The following is a 15,045-nucleotide window of genomic DNA, read 5'->3' on the forward strand; positions in this document are numbered from 1 at the left end:
GGCTATGTAATGTGTGATTTTGCTGTTTACTGTGTACTTCTCTGTGCTAACAGCATGCTCCACGAGCTAGTCAAGAATGACAATCTTCCTTTTCCTTTTCTTTCTTCTTTTTTTCTCTCTTTTCTCCCATTTTTTCATTCCTTCCTCTTTCTCTCTCCTTCCTGTCTTACCCTCCTTCTCTCCCTTTTTCTCAGTGGTTCCCTGAAAATTCATGGTTGAAGCAAAAATTGAACACTACCTTTTCAAGTGCTAGCTATGTAAAATGGGCTTCCTAATCACAGGCAACCATTGCAGCTGCACCTGAAAATAACTGATTCAGAATAAGACTGCCTAATTATCTAGGGGCTTACACAGTGTGATCATCAACAGAGAAAAATAGGAGCTGTTGTACAAGAGATTTCATTCCCTGGCATGGTGTCTGTGCTTTACAAGCAGAATCCTAGAATATATGAGGAATATTTTGAAGCAGAGGAGATTCAAACAAAAACTGAAGCTTTCCTGTGACCTGGCTTCTTGCTGCTTGCTAGAAGGCATCGAGAGCCACAGATATGAAACTGTCTCACTGCCACTGAGAGAACTGACAACCCGCCCATCCTTTGTGTTGTACTCAAACACCAAATTCATTTTCAGCCTTTGGTAATTTAAAGTGAAAGTTTGACTAAAGGAGTGCAGAGCATCCTCTGCTCTGCTGAGGAGAGTTATATGACAACTGTTCACACAACCATATTGCTAGAGCAAAATGGATCTAATTTTCACCATGCAAAGTAAATAGTGTTATTTTTCAGTTTAACTCACACGTCTGGTTTACAGCCAGTGATTCCAGTCAGTATCAGTTTTATGCCTGACGCACGTGTAAAGTTTTCTCCTTTGACTGTTATTTCACTTTTGCCTAATGTAGAAATCCACAAAGGTTCAATGGATTGAATGCTGATATGCTATTAGGAAAGAAAGCAAAACAAGATCTGGTTATGAAAAGGCTGGGCAGATAAGCAACAGCTGTAAAAACAACCAGCACTCAGGAACACAGATTTCATGGTGCTGGGATACATTTGTATTAATAATTTTAAATCCTGTTTAACTTAATCCTGGGAAGTACTGTCAATCACAACTTCATTACAAAGCAACTATTTTCACCTACATATTTTATATTTCAATTTATCTCATAAGAAAGTTGCCTAAAGAAATCACAGTCTGACATGCTGGAAGGTAGGTAGCACAAAAACCCAGCTTGAAATGATACATTTCATGTGACCCCTGAAGAACTAAAAAAAAAAGGCAAGACAAAACCCATGGTGCTGTCACTATGAGAGATCAGATGAACAAATGAAGGCATCTTTTATGACCTGAAAAGGGGAAGCAGGGTGAAATCCTCGAATGAAAATTTGAGAAAGCACCCCAGAATTAGCTTTAGTAGAAAGTCTTTTCAAAGTCATACACAGAATTAAAGGTATAAAACAACGGCAGGGGAGTCTTTTGGTACCTTATTTTTAGGCTAAGAAGTCCTCCAGCATTTAGAAACAACTCTAGTTTGCTGTGACGTTGTCACAGTCTTGCAGAAACTGTGCTCTTCTTTATCTATGTTTACTTATTCTAACTTACTACACTACTGAGCAAGAAGAGATATTTTTCCCTACTGTATTCTCTTGATACTTTTGACAGCATCTCATGTTTAATCAGTTTTGCTGCTTCCCCAGTTTTACAATCACACAGACAGCTTCCTCTCTGTCTATCTTTCAGACAACAAACTGAAACATTCAAAAAAACAGGAAAATATGCATGTGAAACCACAAACTGTTTGGGACCTGCTCTGGCAAATCATTTTTAGCTTAACTTTAGACTGCCTAGTTTAATTTGAGTTTTTAGAGCATTGTGATTATCCTGATTTTTGCTGTGCACCCCTGGACACATTCACTGGGAAGTTCAGTCTTCCTGATCCTGTTAAGGGTGCTGGTGCACAGCCTCTAGGAAAGTCCATCCTACAGGTTTTTCTCACCATTAATAATTTCATGTACCCAAAGCAGCACTAAGATTTTGGGCTGGTAGCCTGAGGGACCATTGGGGTCAGAACACTTTGACCATTTCAAAAAGGTCCCTGCACATTGTCCCCACACGCTGCCACGGTTCACTGAATGCCAGAGCACTCCAGAGCAAATGAGGCATCTGTCAGCACTGACTGAAAGCTGCAGCTTGTGCCTTAGGAAAAGGCCAGAGAGTGCAAAGGCCGGGGCCACAGGTCCTGTAAAAGGGCCTCCCAGATGACCTCTTGTGTGGATAATAGAGGAAGGCAAAGGAAATCCCTCACAAACAGCCTGAGGGGGAAAATTCACTCCCACGATGATCTGGAAATCAGTTTAATCCTTGGGACAGGACAAGTGAAGTAGAAATCTAAGATATTAAAGCCAACAAGCCACTGTTTCTTTACCTGCATCTTTCTGCTTGTGTCCAACCTCCAGTGCACCAAGGACAGTCAATATCCTCACACAAATTCAGAAGCCAAATAGCACAGAAAGGAGGAAAACACTGTTTTGGGTTCTCACTGGTAACCACCAGGGATCCCTGAAGCACCAGAATACCACAGCATCACACAAACACATGGAGATCCCCAGACTGCATCAGGGCTGTGAACCCTGGTGAGGGAAATGCCAGCCTCCCACTGCTCAGGGGTGCAGCGTTTCACTGTGGTGCCTCAGGGCTCCCACTGCTCTCTCTGCCAGGCACCACACACCACAGAGTGATTCAGATGACCCACCTTGCTTCTTTTCTTACACACAAAGAAATCACGGGAAGTATTGTTCACGGAAAGTTTCAGTCCCCTGTGCAATCACCCCTTCCCTGAGGCTGCACACACCGAGCCCCTCACAGCACCCTGCCTTGGCCTCCTGGAGTCGGTGCAGCCACAGCACCGAGGCAAGGTGACCTCAGCTACTCAAGAGTCCACCTCCCACCCAACCTGACTGCCAAAATCTGCAACACTTGCCTCAGCAGCAAAGGAACCCAATGATTTCCTCACTGAAAACAGGAAGGACCCAGTGCCCTCCCTGGGCTCTGCAGTGCTCGTTTCCCCAGCGCCAGACAGCCCCTGACCTTCCAGCTGCCACATGGCAGGGGGAGCAATGCCCAGGGGCAAGAGGGGCCACAGCAGAGAGGCAGAAGGATATTTATAAAAATCACTAGTTGTGAGGCATGTGATTAAAGTGTAAACATGCAAAGAGACATGCAGACAGCATGCACCAGGTCCTCAGGTAATGTAAATCAGCACAGCCCTGTCAGCTGCAATAGAGTTCCATATTTCTGAGCCGCAGCCTCCTCCCCCCTTGCCTGGACAGCCCAACACTTCCCCGGGGCTGTGTGAACTGTGGCAGCCGTGTCCTCAGAGGTGAGCTAAGCATGGCTGCAGGTGGCACAGAGTACCTGGCAGCAGCCCAGGTTGGGCAGGGTCGGCCACCCCGGGGAGCCCCTCCCTGGCACAGCCCCTCCTGCATTGCTGACACGCAGCCCCGAAGAGCTGGATGGGGGAACTGGTCCAGACAAACAACAACCTGCTGAAAGATAACACTTATTTCCAGCCAAAGCAGCTCCCTAGCCAAGGGTACTCAATCCAACCACTCCAGCTGCTGCTCTGGCAGGGGAGGGGGAAGGTGCATGCATAGAAACCAGCAGCTGGAGTCAGGAGGAGGGCTGGGGCTGGCACTGAAAAAAAGTATATTAATCTAAATGCTCAGCTGGGGCTGTGGGAAAACACAAATCCTCTTTCTCCACTCTCCAGTATGTTCTCCTTAAAGCACAAGCAGTCAAAGGAGAACAGGATTTCAAATGCAATTTCAAGCTCTCTGAATGGATCAATCACTTCTAAATAAACATCTGCCTTTGCACTGCCTCTGGTGCTTTCACTGCCTTGTCCATCACTGTCTTTCCAAGATAAGGCATGTGGAAGAAAGCCATCTCCTAGGCAATTCCAACTATTTACCAATGTCAAATTAATGCACTTGGAAGCAGAGCAAAGAAGAATTTGCTCTGTTTCACCAACCATAATGCTTTAAATGCAGATCAAATCCAGAATATTAATGCTCAGAAGCACAAGTATTACAATCCCACGTGTCTCTGTGAAAAACAAGATGTATTTTGTGATTTTGTTTAAGAAATATCAGCTGAGCAGCTGAATTTAAGAGGTAATCCCTGTCTTAGAGGTAAAAGTCTGGGTAGTTCTAATGAAACACTTAGAGATAAGTCACTATTTATAACAACTGTGCATCACTCACAGAAAAGCAGAAATCAAAAAGTGTAGGCAGCAAATCTCTACGTACTTACTCATCAGTCAGCTTTCTCTCCACTACTCATTTCTTTTTTAACACCTGTCATAAGCAACCACTGATAAAAAGATCACACAGTTTGGAGAGAAAATAAAAAGATTTTGGTTCCATAAAGAATGAAGGGATAACCTTGTGGTTAAAGGGCTGACCTATGATCAGAAGGTTAAAGGGCTGGCCTATGAGACAAATCATTTAGACTGTATGCACACATACAATCTATATGAATTCTGTAGAGAATTTAGTAACCAGATTCAGCAGGTACTTTGGCAGCACTAGTGACACTTCTTCCTTCCCAGTGATCCAGCTTGTGTGGATCCATCTCCAGTTTTGTCTACAGCCTGGAAACAAGGAAAATTTTTCTCAAAGTGTGAACTAGAGATTTACTAACACCCATGGATTTCAGTTCCTGGACTCATCCTCTAGCCACTTCTCTGTTATGCAGAAACTGGGTGGCACATCCTCCCCTTCCTTCTGCTCCCCTGGCAGCTATGTTTCAGGGGAAGCTGTGATCTGGCTGCATAAAATGAGGAAGAGGTTTGAGACTCTGAAGCCTAGTTTCCCAGAGTTGGCTGTGACAGCACAACTCAAACATGCTTTTAAGTCTAGGTAAGATATTAAGCCTGAAATGTTCTGCTTTTTGTTGTTGTTGTTGTTGTTGTTGTTGTTGGTCAGCTCACATGTTCCAGCCCTCAGCGTGCTGGCTCCTGTGGAGTGACTAAATACAGCATACAGGGACTTTGGCATTTAAAGCAATGTTGTAAACACTGCATCTAGAGGTAGGCACATGACAATGGCAGTGTTCACTGTCTCAATGTTTGCATCTGAAACACAAATTTTTGCTGATACCTTTTAAAACCAATAGAGCACTAAGAAGAAATAGCATCAATCCAAATTCTGCATTACCCTCCTTTGCAAATGACTTCCTCCTCATCCATTTCTCTATTTTTTTCTGCAAAGTCCTCTGATTTTAAATAAATTTCTCCCCCAAACCAGAGAGCCTTAATAATGCTGATCTTAAAATGCTAACTGACCTCTGTTTTTTGCACAGCAGTGATCCCCTTGGAAGCAGCTGCACTGCAATCATCCTGGAAAAAAATAAGCATTTCACCATGTCAGGATAGAAAAGAGACAGATTGCTGCTCAGATAAAAAAATACAAGGAAAAGGCATCACAGGGGATTCCAATTTTCCCCAACAAACTTCACCTGGCAGGTGGTGACAGGAGAGACACGTATCCATTCACAGCTGGCACACTCACCCTTGTGTATACACCGTGAGCAGCTGGTAACACAGAAACAGAGTTTTTGTAAGATACAGGAACTCAATCTAGATTCAGTCATGAATGTCAAATTTAAAGTGACAGAAAAGAGCATAAACCCAAGGGAACAACCAAACAAACATGTAATGAGATGAATAAAAGTCCGTTTACCCTCCAAGCCCATTGTTCTGCTGTACTTATTCTGAGAAGAAATTTAGTATGAAATACAATCTGTATTGAGATGCTGAGAGTCATTAATTTCAAAAAAGGCAGGAAGCAGAGGAAACACTTTGGGTTACATTTTACTGTGATTTACTCCAGTACATTGAGTGGCCAGGTACTACTTTTTAACCAAAAAAGGGCAGAAAACCATCACTGATTTTTTTTCAGCTTGTCTGAACCTCTGTTCCATGTGTAGTGCTAGAAAGTATTGCCAGTTTGTTATAGCTTTCATCTACCAAAAAATATTCCTGTTCTGAGACTAGTTAGTCTCTATTTTGCTTTGCAAGGCTTCTATCAATATGGAAGAGAGCCAAGAGCAGCACAGTCCCTCTCCAAACACGCAGAGAAATGCTCTGATTTAGAGAAAGACAGCTCCTTCCCCATGTTCCTCCAGGGACAGGGAAGTGATGTGCCACTTCCCAAAAAGCAAGAGTTTTATCTCATCCCATGAATGAGCCTTTTTGCATAGGGGAGGAGCATTCTGAATGGGAACACTGTAGTTACCTAAAGCATATGTTAGCCAGATCTTTCTAAATATTAACAACCACCTATCATAAAGTGTTAGGCCACGTACTGGGCATGAATGCTTCCTCTGCCAGCTCTCAACAGAGAGTCTGAAAAATAATGTGTATAGAAGAATAGGTATTCATTATTCCTATTAGCAGATTACATGTTACTTTCCAGTTTAATTATATTCATGTTACCTATAGAGCATATTTAAATTGCATCTGGGTCTAATTTAAAACAGCTTCACAAAGTGATTTTAAAGAATCTCTTGACTTCTCTAATCTAGGCCTTACACTGAGTACCAGGGGCCCACCTTTCATGCAAGGACAAAAAGAATTTTAATCTTATTGTGACATCCTTTATTATCTCTTCAGGCACTTGTCATAAATTCAGTCATTGTAATGACTCCCCTACAGTTAGGTCCCATTAAATAAGGGAGTCATCAGAAGAAGTAGCTTTTTAACAGAAAAAAAAAAAAAAAGAGAAGGAGGAGGAAGTGGGCCAAGAAAACAGATCTGACTATCCTGACTATCTTTAGTGCCATGTGCCATGTAACTCCTTGATAAATACAAAAAAAAAAAAAAAAAAAAAAAGAAAGAAAAAATAATGATGAATTACTTTAGTCACTTTCCCCCCCCACTACACACAACAACCCCACAATGAACTTTAACAAGAATCAGGCTCTTACTTTTTCAACTGAAATGTTTGTGTGATATTCCAAGAGCTTGAGGACAGTGATGCTTCAAGAACTAGACAATCTGGAAAAATGCACATGTTAGGTATATGATGGATATTAGAAGAAATAACAGTTCAAAAATAATTTGAGTTGAAAACTCAAAGTAGCTGTTATATACTTGGTATGCACCTTCTCTCATACATTCACTCACGCTTCTGACTGATAAAAATAACCAGATGTTGTCCTTCCACAGAACTCTTCAGCTGAGTTATGCCAATGCTTTATACACATGTATTAATTAAGTTTGATACCACCATTGCATGACAAATAAAAGTAATGTTATTGTCAGGATATAGATAAGGAAATGCTACTGTGAAACAGGGATATAAAATCATCTCTCAAAAAGCACAGAGTGATATATACTGTGGTATAACCAGACCCTGAATTTGTCTTCTAACACAGCAGACTGTTCTAATGCAAGAGACCCCACCATACCATACTTCTCTCTCTTTCTGTCTCACAGACTTGGTTTCAGAGTCTCCTTTTGTAATCTATGCAGTAGCAATTTTCATCCTATTTAAATCTTTTATGATTGCATGAGTCAATTTGCCATTATTTCAGCTAGCAATTACTATACCAACAATTCACTGGCAGCTGTGGTATGAAAGAGTATCTTCCCTTATGAGCAGAATACCACATCCAACAGTAGAACTGGATATATACCACTTAAGCCGTGGTCTCTTTCATCTGTGTGCCTGCAGATGTGTAGTCTGTGAAATGAATGGCTGCCTGGGATCAAATGAAACCCATGTTTGCAGACTTTTCTGACTTCTCTATGCTAGAAAGTAGCTAGCTTTTTAATCCAGAAAAGTTACACAGATTTTAAGTATATCTATCCTGCAAAGACAGAGAAAACCTAACCTTTATGACAGGCTGTCTTGTTCAGATGAAAGCCAGCTTTGGCTACATCTGTGTTGCTCATGTAGGTATCTCCTCCCTCCACATGGCAGCATGGCACTTGGGTGCTCACTGCAAACTCATCTGAACTGCTTGTTAGAAACAGCCCTTGGGACCACTCACATGTTCAAACTCCTTCCTAAATGGATAGCAGACTCTGACTTAAACAGCATTTTTATGCTTAAAGATGTGGATGAGTACAGACAGACATTTTGAAATCCTTCATCAAGCACCTGTTTGCATCTCCAGAAATCTAGTTATCAGCAAAAATCTGACGTGTTGATACACAATTGCCTAAATCACTCGCCTAAATCAATATATGAGAAAGGTCTCAGGCCATGAGCTACAGAAAAAGTAAAATACTCCTAGTATTTCACTAGAAGTAGTAAGTAAAAGTAAGGAATTTATCTCCTACTGGCAGAGCTTGTATTTACTTTTAAACTTGTATAAATACTTTAAAAACAACACTGTCAAATATGCTTTTCTGATTCTGTCTGTGTTGAAATTAATGGAACCTATTATTTTCTGTATGGTCTGCACTGACCTTTTAAAATACATTAGACTACACTGAGTAGCAGGCATTTTCAAAATGTTTTTTCCAGGAAATGATACCTAAAGGTGTTTTGCAAGTGCATCCTCTTGTGAAACTGAGGTCACTTTACAGGAGATACCACAAATAAACAATGTTACTTCACACTTGAATTATCCACTAAGAGATCTCAGCTCACAGGAGCACGTGAGTAGCAGTAAATACTGGCAGGCACAAGCTAACCTCACAGCCTTCTGGTTAACACTGCCAAAGGGCTCATTTTTGGCACAAAGCACAGGCAAGGTGAGCTGGCTTCCATAACAACTGTTCTCTGAAAACCTGCTAATGGAATTAAGAGAAAGCTTTAGTCTGTGAAGCTATATACTCCAAAATTACAAGATAACATGGCTTTTGGGACTGGGCTAATAAAGGACATTTCCCTCTTAAAAATCCACTAATAGTATTTACTAAAGAAGGCTTAATGGATTAAAATACTCATGGATATCACTCCAGCTGTCACTTTCTAGTGACAGTCTTTTCTTCTCAATTCCCAACGCTGGACAGGAACTTAACACTTCTGTGACCCTGGAGGAGTTTTTCCCATGCAGCCTACTCAGATCCAGATATTCCAAAGAACCTTCTTCAGGGGCAAGGGTCCCTGAGAGAGAGAGCTCTTTGTAGCAGTGAGCTCTTCATAACAACAGGTCCTTGAAAGTATCTGGCAAATTTCATTCCTCTTCCTGCACCAAGGTTTTTATAAGAGAATCAGATTCATGCACAGTATTCCATGTCCTTTGGGCTATATTATTGAGGGAGAGATAAAGGCAAGGCATGTGTCTGTTTTCTGTTTCTTCTTCAAGTCACTTAAAAACATGTGGGAATCCTTGGGTTTGCTATGTGTTCCTTAGTTTATATTAAAACTCTTGCATTCTAACACAAGCAGCTTTAAGAAGTTATAAGGCCAATCTCTGTTAAAAAAGCTTTATGCTTCTATACAGACTCTTGAAGAAATGCAAGGGGGATGTTGCCCTATCATTAGTCAAATAAGACTCCACTGTGAAGGATTTTTATCTGATCCTTGAGATCAAAGCCTAAAGAACAGCTCAAAGGTCTAGACATTCGGTAATTTACCACATCATTCTAAAACTTGTAGCTGCCCATTAGATACACAAACCAGATCACAAGCATCACACATCCAATACAAATTGCTCAGGTATCTGACTCTGAGAACCACTGGTGAACAAAGCAGTGTCAGAATTACTGCAATGTGATTCAACCAATAATTCAGAAGAATGAACGAAATCAAGTCAAAAGGATGTACCCACCAAATTGCCCCTGAACCATCTATTTTTCTGCTAATCTTCCACATTGCAGAATCACTTTCTCACAGTGTCTAAGGTAGGTTGAAACAGTTAATTAAATGTTAAGATTATGTATTGTACAGATATTCATAATTAGATTCTCCTCTTATTTATGCCAGTACAGTTTCTTGCAAAAACAAATTCAGTTTGCAGATTAGAGAAGAGTTAAGATGGGTTAATTTGTCAAGGCAAAGCACTAGACCAACACTGCTTCCATTGCTCCAGCCAGCTTGATTGTCATTGCAGTTATCTTAAGTTTCCTTAGACAGTTATTAATGGCACCATGTAAATAAATATTCTAATGCTAAGGCACTGCACTGCCGCAGGGTCAACTGAAGAAGCTGCTTCCAGACACAGGGCAATGTCTGCTATTACTTCCACAGAGGACTCTATATTAACAAAACTTTAACCACCAAGAACACTGTGATTATACTCACATCACTCAACAAAATATGAATTATTTTGCTTCAGTGACATTTAATAAAAAGCATTACATACTTTCACACTCATTAGGCCTGTATTTATACAGTAGTCCCCAGTATTAAAGGACAGTGAATAAGCATTAAATAGATTTAATAGTAAAACATACCGTTGTCAGTTATCATTGGAGTGGTTAGATTGCAGAAACAGGATGAATTTTTCAGCACTACGTTTTCATAAAATATTTCAACGCTTGTTACAATTTTTATCATACAGAAAGTAAGGATTTTGCTTACATTTGCAGTCACAACAACCTATAAAACAATAAAAACACAATGGGCTTTTTGTTATATTTGCTAAGTCATCACCTTGTCTCTACAGAGAATGATGAACTATGAAATGCACAAAACGAAAATTTTTGTGGTGAAAGCAAACAATTCAGTAGGTAAGGTCTCAAAGAAGAGTGACTCTTCCAACTGAAGAAGCAATACAGAAAGAGTTCTGAAAGTAACAGCACTGCTTACTTTCAGAAATAAAATGGATCTGTATGGTATGTTAGCAAGCAATTTTAAATAATTTTGGAGTTTAAAACTAGAATATTGCTGGGTTATATGCTGTTATATTCCTTTAAAAAATATTTAAGAATCTTCACAGAGAGAGATCGTTTGTATCCATAACCAAAGAGCACTTAATTATGAAACAGAACTTATATTGTAATGAGTTATCCTTTGTTTCTGGCTGCGAGTGCTTTACAAATATGATTACATTAGTGTATTCAATCAGGAAATCAGAAACAATAGCGTGCAGATTAGGTGGCCAGTCACAATAGTTGATAATCAAATATTCAAGGCTGCATGTGCTGAGAACAGATACAGAGTAAAGACTAATATTGAGCACTTAAGAATTTCTTTTAGCATATGTGTCCCAGTGAATGTTTTCTAACTTGTTACAAAGCTCAGAACTTCCATACTGCACTTGATATACAGTTACTGGAAATATTAAAATAGTTGATACAGTGATACAATTGGAAACATTTCCAAGCAATGTTAGCATAGTAAATATTTGAAATTTCGACTCAGCATCATGAAGTGTAGCTTAAAGATATGTTTCATAGGAGAGGAGGAGAACCATTGAGCTTACTGAGATTTCCAAGATATTTGCCAATTGTTGGGGTAAGAGGAACTAATGTATGGAACATGGTGACAAAAGAAGACAAGCTGCAATAAGCAACAAAATTACATATTTTAAGTCACAATAAACAAACACACATAAAACTGGGTGTACATACCTGATATTTGGCAGGGAAACTTAGCAGGATTTTCAGATCTTTATCAGGTGCATGTGAAATGTTATACCAACCATTTATGCTGTTTGAATGTGTACAATTTTCTTTTAATGTGCACCTAAAAGTATACATAAAATTACACTAGCCTCCTTATTGTGCCTTTGACTTCAGACACTGTACTTCAACTTATTTAAAGTTATTGATTTTTACAGGAACACTATTGATTTTTTTTTACAGAAATATGGCTGTAACTGCAAAAAGCTTCAGGAAAACAATCAGTAAAATCTTCTGCTTATCAAAATTAATTACGCTGCATTGATATATGCTCGAGGGTTTTCATTAAGTCAATGGGACTCAAGCAAACATGAGATGCTTGGCCAGTAACAGTGAAACTGGTAGCCCGGGATGGAATTCATTGTTGCCAACTTGACTGTTCCATTGTACAGCTCTAGATCTGCTCCCCTCGCTGCCCCCCAGCCCCCTCCACACTCTGTGGGGAGAAATACGTTCTTTAGGGTACAATTCACCTACCCTGCTAGACATTCATACCAAAATGAAATGAACCACTCTATAGAAGCTGCTTGCTCTCTCCAGAGGGTATAAGAAGGAATGGGAGTGAAGCTCAAATGTAAAGCTAGACTATGACATGCATAGTTGATGAGATGCATCCTCTTCCCTAATCTCCTTTGTCACCCACTGATTTGAATGGTAATCCTTCCCTTTTTTGTCAGTGCACTGGGATAAAAACACCAGATTTGAAAAGGTTCAAAATAGATTTCTCTGTCTTCAAGTACAAAATACATTTCAGAATTAGGATAGCCCAAAGTAAATACAATTGTTAGAGATGCCGAATCATAGAAAATACACTGTGCAACAAAAAATGAAGAAAGAATGAGGAAACACTGGGATACATAAGTACTACAAAGACTACATATATTAAAAACATGTCATAAGAAAAAGACAACATAGGCATACAAATTAGATGGACAATCAAGTTTGAAAGGTGGATCCTTAAAATGCTGTCTACTGTCAACAGCTAATGAACAATTCATAGATTAACTCCAAGTAATTTCATACAGTTAGCAATTAAAGACAAGTAAGTGCTAACTGAATATATCTTAATATTTTAATACTAAGATTGAATATTTATAAATAAATGTAACATTTAATAGTTTTAGTTCTATTTTTCTACCAAATGTAGAAGCATATATATATAGCTTCAATCCTATGAACAGTGATATCTGCCTGGCATGAAACATTCCTTGGCTACAAACTGGAAATTAGTTCAGACTTGCAAAGTATGGGCCTTCTTCATTAGGAGCTCACTGTAAAAACATATTTCACAAACAATGTGTTTTCCGACCAAAATGAACAACATATTCAACAAAAATATCCACCACATTCCGAAATGACCAAAATAGCCTCACAAATCTTAGGAACCATAAAGTCATCTTCTCTGCAGATCAAGATGTTGGTAATTGGAATGCAGTTAAGCACAAGGTCACTTCCTTTGTGGTCTGACTCAGGAAACTGAGTTCCTGCTGGACAAGAACCTGGTGAGGTTTTGCATCTAAATACATTCAGATCATAATGATATTGTAATAAATTGGGACTATATATGCCTGACGTATTTCAAACTGTCTGAGCTAGGGTGAATTTCAGTCTCATTTATATCTCTCTTCACCCTACTGAGATCACAAAGGCTCATTAGCACTACAGTTTTAGAGCCACAGAAGACAGAATCTGTCATCAACAGATGTGCATAAACCACATTCTCAGAAACATACAGGCAGGTAATTCACACTGGCAACAAGGAAAGACAAAAGAAAGACATTCTACAGTTTCTGACAGGGTGAGGATTATAATGGTAAAGATTCAAGGCAACACACTCCTAGTATTTGGCACTAAATAAGTGTATGCATTTCAGTGATGCTAATATTGAAATATTTAAAAACTGTTTATCAAACTGAATATTTACAACTGTCCCAGGAAGAAGCTACTTGCTTTCTTAAGACTGCCTGAGGAACACAAGCAGTGAAGCTGTTTCCTTCACTGGCAATGAAGAATCTGAGAGTTTAATAGCAAAACCAGTAATGCCTCCCAGGGCCCAGGGTCATGCTTGTCTTTTGTTGCTTTAAGAGCTGACCTTTAACACTCTAACAGTGTGCTGTGCAGAACAGTCATTTTCATAGGAATCAGTTACATCTGATGCCCCTCAGCATAAATTCTCAAAATTGCCCTGCAAAGGCTAAGAGCAAAATAATTACACTCACCTAAAGATGAAATTATTCTGTAGTACCCCTATTTTTAAAAAAAATATATTACTTGCAAGTGAATGAATATAGCAGATAAATATTAGTTGTGAACCACAGGAGTCTGATAATTAACATACAGACTCAGGCAACTAAGTCTGGCTTTCTTGGAAAGGTGAACTGCACCTCATACAAGTATGAAGGTATAAGGTATAAAACCTTTGGATCAGATTTCAGACGTGCCTAGATATGTGTACAGAGAAAAGCAGAGTCAATTTTTTTTTTTTAATATTCCACAGCAAACTAGTCCTTTATAATACTAAAGTTTTCTCTACCCAATTGGAACTGAGTTCCTCTTATTCCACTGTGATAACACAATATGTATGCATACTGGTTAATTTGTACTTACTTAAGTCTCTGCTTCACTAATCTTTGTTAACTACAGATCCTAACATGCCTTCTCTATCCTGCCAAAGCATACTGACTTCCTCATGGAATGCTTTCAGAGAAAGTTGAGGCTTCCTTCTTTCTTGAATGTACCAAACCCTGAATGAAGTCTACTGATGTCCCACACATTGACTACATGCAAAAGTAACTCTGGTCATGGTAGATAATACATTGTGTTGTTTCCATGTGGAAAATGCGTGTAAAACATCAATATCTTGTATTTGAATTGTATTTCAGCATAATTCAGGCCAATCTGATTAATCTACAAAAAATCTAGAGACATTAGGAGAAATCACACAATACTGTGACTAACTGGTTTGAGTGATTGCAAGTGAAAAGGAGAATTCATATATGTACCTATGGAAGAAAGAGTAAAAATAGGAAGAGTGGAAACATTTTGTTTCACTTTGTTTTCACCTGCAATGAGATGCACACATTTTTTCACTAAAGGACTGGATTTTAATTCACGCTGTCCTTAAAATGAAAAAAGAGCATTGCTAGTAAATTTTACATAAAATTGGAGTGTGTATTTTATTTTACAGAAAACTTATTTCCCTGTAAAAGTAGACAACCTCATTGACCTCAAAATTATTAAGGACTACATTGCTTTAGTGGACACATATGGATCTGGACTAAAATATTGGCTAAAAATTTCTTCCTCTTTACCTAAAATTTCACCCAGAGGTGTCTCTTCACAAAGCCAAATATTTAATGACATAAGGTACTTAATAGTAAAAAATTATGTGGGTGTTGAACAAGACTCATATGATAGTAATTAATTTTTTTCTCCAAAAGAGTAAATTATTTCTGTTTCAATCAAAT

General features: G+C 39.1%; 1 protein-coding gene across 1 annotated transcript in view; it reads right to left on the reverse strand.

Annotated features, from left to right (window-relative positions):
- Positions 1-15,045, reverse strand: part of PLXNC1 (plexin C1) — a 71,221-nt gene that overhangs the window by 39,069 nt on the left and 17,107 nt on the right. The window contains exons 5-10 of the mRNA XM_063154896.1: positions 11,528-11,642; positions 10,409-10,553; positions 6,985-7,054; positions 5,515-5,590; positions 5,342-5,395; positions 796-935 (exon numbers count right to left, since the gene is read on the reverse strand). Coding sequence (XP_063010966.1) covers positions 796-935; positions 5,342-5,395; positions 5,515-5,590; positions 6,985-7,054; positions 10,409-10,553; positions 11,528-11,642 — 600 coding nt within the window. The remainder of the gene's footprint in view (positions 1-795; positions 936-5,341; positions 5,396-5,514; positions 5,591-6,984; positions 7,055-10,408; positions 10,554-11,527; positions 11,643-15,045) is intronic.

This window comes from Melospiza melodia, chromosome 4 (assembly GCF_035770615.1).
Source record: "Melospiza melodia melodia isolate bMelMel2 chromosome 4, bMelMel2.pri, whole genome shotgun sequence".
NCBI lineage: Eukaryota > Metazoa > Chordata > Aves > Passeriformes > Passerellidae > Melospiza > Melospiza melodia.